This window comes from Chiloscyllium plagiosum, unplaced genomic scaffold (assembly GCF_037043375.1).
Source record: "Chiloscyllium plagiosum isolate Xiang-an unplaced genomic scaffold, Cpla_swu_hap1 HiC_scaffold_50, whole genome shotgun sequence".
NCBI lineage: Eukaryota > Metazoa > Chordata > Chondrichthyes > Orectolobiformes > Hemiscylliidae > Chiloscyllium > Chiloscyllium plagiosum.
Genome location: NW_028270188.1, coordinates 56850716 through 56859493, shown reverse-complemented (window position 1 = coordinate 56859493; position 8778 = coordinate 56850716). Strand labels below are relative to the sequence as shown.

The 8778-nt window shown below is 45.4% G+C and overlaps 1 protein-coding gene across 1 annotated transcript in view; it reads right to left on the bottom strand.

The window, feature by feature from the left end:
• iqgap3 (IQ motif containing GTPase activating protein 3) overlaps positions 1-8778 on the bottom strand; it is a 106049-nt gene that overhangs the window by 47844 nt on the left and 49427 nt on the right. The window contains 4 exon segments of the mRNA XM_087984967.1: positions 380-532; positions 2364-2572; positions 3865-3934; positions 6898-6969. Coding sequence (XP_087841093.1) covers positions 380-532; positions 2364-2572; positions 3865-3934; positions 6898-6969 — 504 coding nt within the window.

Genomic DNA, 8778 nt, shown 5'->3' with positions numbered 1-8778 from the left:
TGATGCTGTGGGGAGATAACAGGGCAAAGGGAGGGGTGGAAACTAAACACCAAACAAACAAGAGAAGGCCATTCAGCCTTCTTATACCTGTTCCTTCATTTCAATTAGATCGCAGCTGACCTGCTCTGTGTCTTCGCTTGCTCAACAGTGGCTGTACCCACTCCACAAGGTGACTAAAACAAAAAACAGCAGCAAAACAAGTCTTCCCACCCTCCCCACACTGTGCTCCAGTCCCCTCGAGATCAGGCAAGCACTGCTACAATCTCCCTCACTCCATCGGAAGGCCGGGGAATCTACCCCTTCAGCCAAATAACAGATGGCGAGGGAAAATCAAGTGGGGTGACAGGAGGAGACATTGTCGCTGCGAAACCACGGTTACCTGCAGGAGGTAGAAGAGATGTTGATATGCCTCCAGTTTCTCCCGCTTCTGTCTGCTGAGAGCTTTCAACCCCTTTTGCTTGTCGATCACCATCAAGTCTTCTAGCTGACCCTTGTTCTTCTTAGTAAGTTTCTTGCAGTGGGAAACCACTTCCTACAAAATTGAAAGCAACAGTGTCCCAGGTTGTCTTGGAGATACATCCCCATGCCCCATAAAGCTTTGGCACTGGCTCAGTGAAGTCATGCTTTACTCACAGGTCAGCACGATGACTAAATCGTCAACTGCAATAAAATCTTTGGCTCAAAAGAAGTAATTTTGTCCATGATTTACCAGGCATGTCAGCCCACTGCCATCTATTCTTTGTCCAGCAACACTACTCCAATCGCGAGCAACAACTGTAACAGTGTAGATGGGCAGGGGGGGGGGGGGAAAAAAGAGAGGTCCAGGGTTCAGGGCCCCAGTCAAGCATGATGGCTCAGAGTTAGACACCAACTATCACTCAGAAATCATGGCTTTAGGGTGTAGGTTTGCTCGCTGAGCTGTAGATTTGATATCCAGACGTTTCATTACCTGGCCAGGTAACATCATCAGTGGCGACCTCCAAGTGACCTCACCTAGCCAGGTAATGAAACGTCTGGATATCAAACCTACAGCTCAGCGAGCAAACCTACACCCTAAACCTCAACCTGAGCTACAAACCTTCACAAACCTTACAGAAATCATGGCCCTGAAGTCAGCGTTTATCTATGCTGTTCTATGGAAGAATTAATCCATTCTAAACAAATAAAGGGTGGGTGTTCGGAAGTAACCACTAAAAGGGTCTACTTCCATACCAGTCAGAATGGGTATGGGTGGCATCATCATTGAAGTTGTACCCTGTTATGGACAGTGACATTCATGAGACAGTCAATACATGCGAGAAATTATATCAATGGCAAAGTGCTAAGTAGAAATGACATATTGTACCACCAGCAAGAAATAAAGGAACCCCCCTTCTTGGGTGACTAAAAACTTCTGAGGTACAGGGAGCAAGCGATCAACTATGATAACAGTCTGAGACACAGAATGATTTAGAATTGAACCATCTACAAAAGACAGCCATGCTTTGGTTTCTGTCCTTCCTAGAATTTGCACCACACTTGGGGGTCAATGCACAGAGTTCTAGTCTCCACACTTTAAACAAGACCAAGGAGACATTAAAGAAAGCACAAAAGGAAATGTACAAGGATGATACCAGAGCCAAGACGTTATAATACCAGAACTGAGAAATTACGATTGTCAACAAAGTGCCAAAGGAACTGAGGAAGGCTTCTCTAGGAAGGGAAGGCTGAGATGTGATGAGATAGAGGTTAAAAAAAACCATGACAAAGTTTGACAGAGTCAAAGTGGCGAGGTTGCAGATTCATTCCTAATTTTTTTGTAAATTGTTTTCAAGTTGTTGGCGTTTACTGCCAATCCCCAAGTGCCCTGGAGAAGGCAGGTGGTGAACTGCTTTTGTGAACCACTGTAGAGCTGGTGGTTGTAGGAAGACCCTCAGTGCCGTTAAGAAAGGGTAGGCAGTAAAGATCAAATGTAGGTGCTGTAAACACAAGATGGTCACAAATAAGCCTAAAATGAGAAACCAAGAGAGATGTTTTCAACCGTAAGAGCAGGGAGTGTGCGGAATTGCACCCACAAAGAATGCTTGAGGCAAATAGGAGAGAAACACAGAAGGGGCAACTTGGATAGATGCAAGAACAAGAAAGGAAAAGAAGGATAGTGTGACCCAGGGTTGGGGGGGGGGGGGTTAAGAAATAATAATAAGGATATGTGAGGAGCACAAAGACCCGAGGCCGAATGGCCTGCTTCTCTGCAGTACATTCTCAATTACACAAGCTAAACCACCTTTTTGAAATCTCCCATGCACGATAAAATGCACAATCCTGCCAAAAGAGGAATTGAACCAGACGGTTCCCTTGCTTAAAGGGCTGGGACAACCTCTCACCTGCAGGGTGATTCTGTTCTTCACCAGCAGCCCTATTTTTATGTCCATGATGTTGAGGTCCTGCTCCAGGCGTTGATTGGAACGGATGTGCTGCACCACTTCCTCACGCAGTCGCATCAGTTCCCACTCCTCACGGAAGTCGTGGTCGCTGTGTTCCAGGAGATGGGCAAACTTCCGAACCACGCTCAGCGGAGGGTTCTGGGCATGGACTGAGGAATACAAGGTTTTTTTTGAGAAACAAAATTTTCTTCAATAGCCCATGGAACTAAAGCTGCAGACACAGAGGTGAAATTGGGACCTAGCCACGACACCACTTGGGTCGTGTTGCATCAATGCATGACATGCACTCTGCCTGATATTCAGCTCCGTCAATATTATTGGAACTGAATAACAGGTCTTTATCATGGTCAGCATTTGCTAATTTGCACCATTTAATGCAGGACTCCCTAAACTGTGAGTTACAACTGAAGGGTCATGAGCTCTGAGGCAGCTTTTCTAATGAAGGGCCCGATTAATGCTGGGGGAATAAAAAAAAAAAGCCTGTGCAAAAGTAGATTTTTGAAAAAAAAAAAATCCACAATTTAAATACTTCCCAGCAGATAAAGCCCATCTTCCCCAGCCCTGCTCTTCTCATAAAATCTCCCTCCTCCAGGCACACAGCAACATGGTGGATTCCCAACTGCCCTCAGAAACTGCACAGTAATCGGCGCAGATGAAGAGGAACTGGGGATGGGCAACAAATGATGATCCACATCCAGTGAAAGATATTTTTAAAATATCATTATGGTACCTCTATTGCAACCTCTCAGGACAAAGAAGGACAGGGCATTGGTTTACAGCTTCACCTGAAAGGCTGCACACCCTCAGTGGTCCATTAGAGTGACGAGTTCGATCAGTGAGTTCGATCAGTGAGTTCGATCAGTGAGTTCGATCAGTGAGTTCGATCAGTGAGTTCGATCAGTGAGTTCGATCAGTGAGTTCGATCAGTGAGTTCGATCAGTGAGTTCGATCAGTGAGTTCGATCAGTGAGTTCGATCAGTGAGTGGTGCTGATTGACCAACTCTAACCAGAGTGAATGAAGCATCAAAGGAGCAGGAGAACTGATGTTTCGGGCATAAGCCCTTCTTCATTTTCCTGAAGAAGGGCTTATGTCCGAAACGTCGATTCTCCTGCTCCTTTGATGCTGCCTGACCTGCTGCGCTTTTCCAGCAACACATTTTTCCACTCTGATCTCCAGCATCTGCAGTCCTCACTTTCTCCCAATCTGAGTGAATGCAAAAGCTCCTGCAAGCCTGACAAAAAACAGGCAACGTCTTTGGTGCAGCGCTGAAGACCACTAGAGCCCTTGGAGGAATTGGACCAAGATGGATACAGAAGAGCCTGCATTGCATCTCGGAGCCTTCGCAACAAGCGGGTTGCCAGCTGGCAATGATTACAGAAAAGGATAGGTGCTGCAGGTCTCAAAGATACCTCAAATGATTCAGTGCTTCAAACCCCTTACCTAGGAGCCTGTAGTCTCCTCTGGCTTTGTTGGCTCTGACAAACGCCTGGATCTTCACCACCAAAGCAATCTGCAGAAATGAGTAAACATTGGTCTTTAGAGAGTCCAAGGAAGCACAGTACCAGGATTTCAGTCGAGTGGGCATCTGTTACCAAACCTGTGTGATCAGGAACTGATGAAGTAAATGATGACTTTACTTTCCAATCATTTCCTGTCAAAAAGGATAGAAGGAGCTTTACTCTGCATGTAATCTCATGCTATCCTGTCCTGGAAATGTTTGATGTAGATGGTGTCAAGGCGACTTCTCTTTCTATTTGCTTCCCATTTAAAAGAGTAGGAACTGATAAACGAGAGCCCCTACGTTTAGTGGGCACAGCTTCACCCCATGGGCTCTGGTCACCAATTAACAGCAACAATATCATTTGAAATCTAGTGTCAGGAACTCAGGAACAGGGCAATTAAGCTGTACTGGGCAGTCGGAGCATCAAGGACACAATACTTCTACTTTGGAGACAATGAGGAGGAGCCCATCCTTTTAAACATCACGAACCGAGAGTTGGTCTTTCTGTCTAAAATGCTGTCACTCCAAGGTGATAAGCCCTGTGTACAAACGCCACGCACCCACACAAAAACAAAATGCAGAAAATCTGAACCAAAAAAAACAAAAACATGGAGAATTGGGAAACACTCTGCAGTGCCGATGGAGAAAAAAAAAAAGGAGCCAACATTTTAGGTCTGGAGGACTTCCTGCAGGATGGGGTACTCCGAATGAGTGAAAGATGTGGAATGGGGCGGGGGGAGGGGAGCAAGATGGGAAAGGTTAAACACCAAAAAAAAAGTTCATAATGTAAGGCTAAAGAGAGTGCAGTGAGCAAAGAAACAAAAGATGTACCTGGAGAAGGCTACAACGGAGGAGCCTACAAAGCCATAACTCGAACATACAGGAAATGAGAGACAGGCAAGGTGAAAGAAACGTTAAGATGGCGAGGGACTGGATTGGGTGGAGACCTGGACGACTTTGGTTGTGGGGAAGACCAAAACTAGTGGACATGTTTTAAGAATAAGACAAAGTTAAGGAAAATTACTTTTTTCTCAGAGGGTCATCAGAATGCATAATTCTCTTCTCAAAAAGATAGTGCATTCAAACTTATCCAAAGTGGGAGTTAGATAGATTTTGATAGACAACGGATTTAAGGCTACAAATGGGACAATGGAGATGAGATCACAGCCAGATCAGTTATGACCATATTGAATGGTGGAGCAGGCTTGAAGGACCAAATACAATATATAACAATTATTGCAGAATCCAGAAGGCTGAAAAGTAGTTAGGCGAGAGAGGAAGTAGCTGGGGCCCTGACAGTTATCTTTGCAGCATCCTTAAACACAGGAGAGGTGCTAGAGGATTGGAGGGTTGCTCATGTTGTCCCCGCATACAAGAAGGGTTGTAGGGATATTCCAGGCAACCTACAGACCAATGAGCCTGACGCCAGTGGTGGGAAGGTTGCTGGAGAAGGGACTGAGGGATAAAATCCATTTATATTTGGAAAAGAATGGGCTTATCAGTTTTAGGCAACAGGGTTTTGTGCGGGAGAGATCGTGCCTTACCAACATAGAGTTCTTCGAGGAAGTGACCAAGTTGTTAGATGAAGGAAAGACTGTTGTTGTCATATACATGGACTTTAGTAAGGCGTTTGATAAGGTTCCCCATGGTAGACTAATGGAGAAAGTGAAGTTACATGGTGTTCTACCAGGTGGAGAAAGAACTGGTTGAGCAACAGGAGACAGTAGTAGTAGAAGGGAGTTTCTCGAAATGGACAAAGGTGACCAGTGGTGTTCCACAGGGATCAGTGCTGGGGCCACTGTTGTTTGTGATATACATAAATGATCTGGAAGAGGGCACTGTTGAGATGACGCGAAGGTTGGTGGAGTAGCAGAAAGCATAGGGGACTGTCAAAGCATACAGGAGAATATAGATAGACTGGAGAGTTGAGCAGAGAAGTGGCAGATAAGTTCAATCCAGACAAATGTGAGGTGATGCATTTTGGGAAGACTAATTCTAGAGCGAATTATACAGTAAACAGAAGAGCCTTGGGAAAAGTTGATGAGCAGAGAGATCTGGGAGCTCAGGTTCCATTGTACCCTGAAGGTTGCTGTACAGGTGGATAGAGTGGTCAAGAAGACAAATGGTATGCTTGCCTTCAGACAGGGTACTGGAGTATAAGAGCTGGCAAGTTATGTTAAAATTGTACAAGACATTGGTTTGGCTGCATTTAGAATACTGTGTACAGTTCTGGTTGCCACATTACTAAAAGGATGTGGACATTTTGGAGAGGGTGCAGAGAAGGTTTATGTGGATGTTGCCTGATATGAAGAGCTATGAAGAGAGGTTGAGTAGTTAGGATTGTTTTCATTAGAAAAAAGGAGGAGATTAAGGGGGGGAACCTGAGTGAGGTCAACAAAATCATGAAGAGTATAGACGGGTTAGATAGAGATAAGCTTTTTCCCCAGGGTGAAGGATTCAATAACGAGAGGTCATGCATTCAAGGTGAGCGGTGAAAAGTTTAAGGGGGATACACGTGGCAAGTACTTTACACAGAGGGTGGTAGGTGCCTGGAATGCGTTGCCAGCAGAGGTAGTAGAGGCAGGCGCAGGAGATTCATTTAAGATGTGTCTGGACAGATGCATGAGTCGGTGGGGAGCAAAGGGATACAGATGCTTAGGAATTGGGCAATAGGTTTAGACAGTGGATTTGGATCAGATCAGGCTTGGAGGGCCGCAGGGCCTGTTCCTGGGCTGTAAGTCTTCTTTGTTCTTCTTTGAAAGAGGAGGTGGTTTTCCCACAGTTTGTGGTCACTGGAAGGCTGCACTTATGCACAAACCAGACAGGGTGCTTCGAACCTTGAATTAAGCAGCTGTGGCCAGGTTTTGCAACATTTGATATCTCTCCCAGTACCTCCATCCAATTTCAAACCTGTTCAGTCCTTTAAGCAGAGAATTTGCTGACTGGTAGATTATTTATTCACTCAAGCTTACATTGTTCTTGAAGTGCTGCAGCCTTGCCCTATATCTCCTCTTTGCCTGCCACATCCTCACCCAGGACTGAATCTAGAAAAAAAACATTAAAGACAATAGTTAAAAAAAGAAATCTAACAAACTTGACTCAACTGACTAGGTGAGCAACGTTCAGGAGTAACAGCTCTTCAGGATGGTATCCTCGGTCCAACTTCTTCAGCTATTTCATCACTGACTCCTTCCATCAGGAGGGCAGAAATGGGGATTTTCGTTAATGACAGCACAATACTTAGCACCATTCGCAACTCCTAAGATACTGAAGAAGTCTCAATCCAGATGCAGCAAGACCTGCATACCATCCAGGTTTGGACTGACAAGTAAAATGCACCCACACAACTGCCAAGCAACAACGATCTCTAACACAGTAGTGAATCCACCCATCACCCTTTTTCACAATTACTGGCATGACTATCATTGAATCACTACTAGCAACATCCTGGAGGTTACCATTGACCAGAAAATGAATTGGAAATAACCAAGCCTCCAAAAGGACTTTGGTACTTTCCACATTGTTCAGCACACAGGAATTTGATGTTAAGATAGGGCTTAGGGAAGTCAGCAACAAATTATTCGAAATGCAAAAAGCTCTCCCAGGTTTCCCTTAACTCTTTTGAACCACGTCAAGGTGGGTGCTCAGCCCCTCAGCAACAAGTCACAAAGGTGCTTTACTGAACACAAGCTCCAGGAACATGTCAAGCACAGCATTCCCTCCAAATTTCTTTCTGGCTCACAATGCCAATCACCATGCAGGGAACATTGGAGCAGCTGTGCAGCTTACATGGAACATTGAGGGGGGGGGGGGGGGGCAGTCATTCACCCCCTCAAGCCGGCTCCCAAATCTAATAATCATGGCTCATCTAATTACGGCCTCAACTCCACATCCTACCCATCCTCTGACCTTCTGGATCCCTTGTTAATCAAGGATCTCTCTCCTTCTGCTTTAAAATATGGTCTCTCCTCACCTCTAGCCCGCTCTGTGAAAGAGTTCCAAAGACTCATGATACTCTGGAAAAGAGATTCCACTTCATCTGTGTCAATATGGGACACCCCTCATTTTTAATCTGTGCCCCTTTGTTCCAGTCACACCCACAAGGGGAGAGAACATCGTCCAAACATCCACATTGTCAAGTTCCCACAGGATCGGATATTTCAATACTGGCGCAGGCAATGTTACAAATGCCAGAAACCGGAGCTGGAGTGGGTCAGCCAGTCCCTCGAGACCGCTCTGCCTTTCGGTGAGAACATGGTCTCTCTGCAACCTCACCTCCACTCTCCCTCCATTCCCCATTCTCCACTCTGGAAAACAGGCTGAACCACCATCACGTCTCGTTAAAAGGGTGTTTGTCGCACAAGTTGTTTATCTGTGAAGTGCTTTACAAGGTATCTTCCTACTACTGCTTAGGTTCCACTTCAAATCAAATCTCACTGGCCTCATCTCCAACTCTGCCTCTCATTTTCTCCCCAGATCACCAAATCCCTCAGATTTCTCTTAGAGATGGGAATTTAATGTCACCATATCAGTACTACATCCTGATTTATTTCACTCTCTATACTACATGTCAACTACTGAGTTTCTTTACACTGATCTTTCAATTTGCCACCTTTTTATTTTAGGAAAAAAGGTTCCACTTCCAACTAGAAGGACAAGAGCATGGGAACACCAACCCCTGCAAGATTCCCCGCTAAGCCACCCAACATCCTGACTTGGAAATATATATCACCATTCCTTCATTGTCACTGGGCCAAAATCCTGGAATTGCCTCCCTCAGGGCATTGTGGGTCAGCCTACAGTAGGTGGACTGCAGTAGTTCAAGGCGGCAGCTCACCTTCAAGGGCAACTAT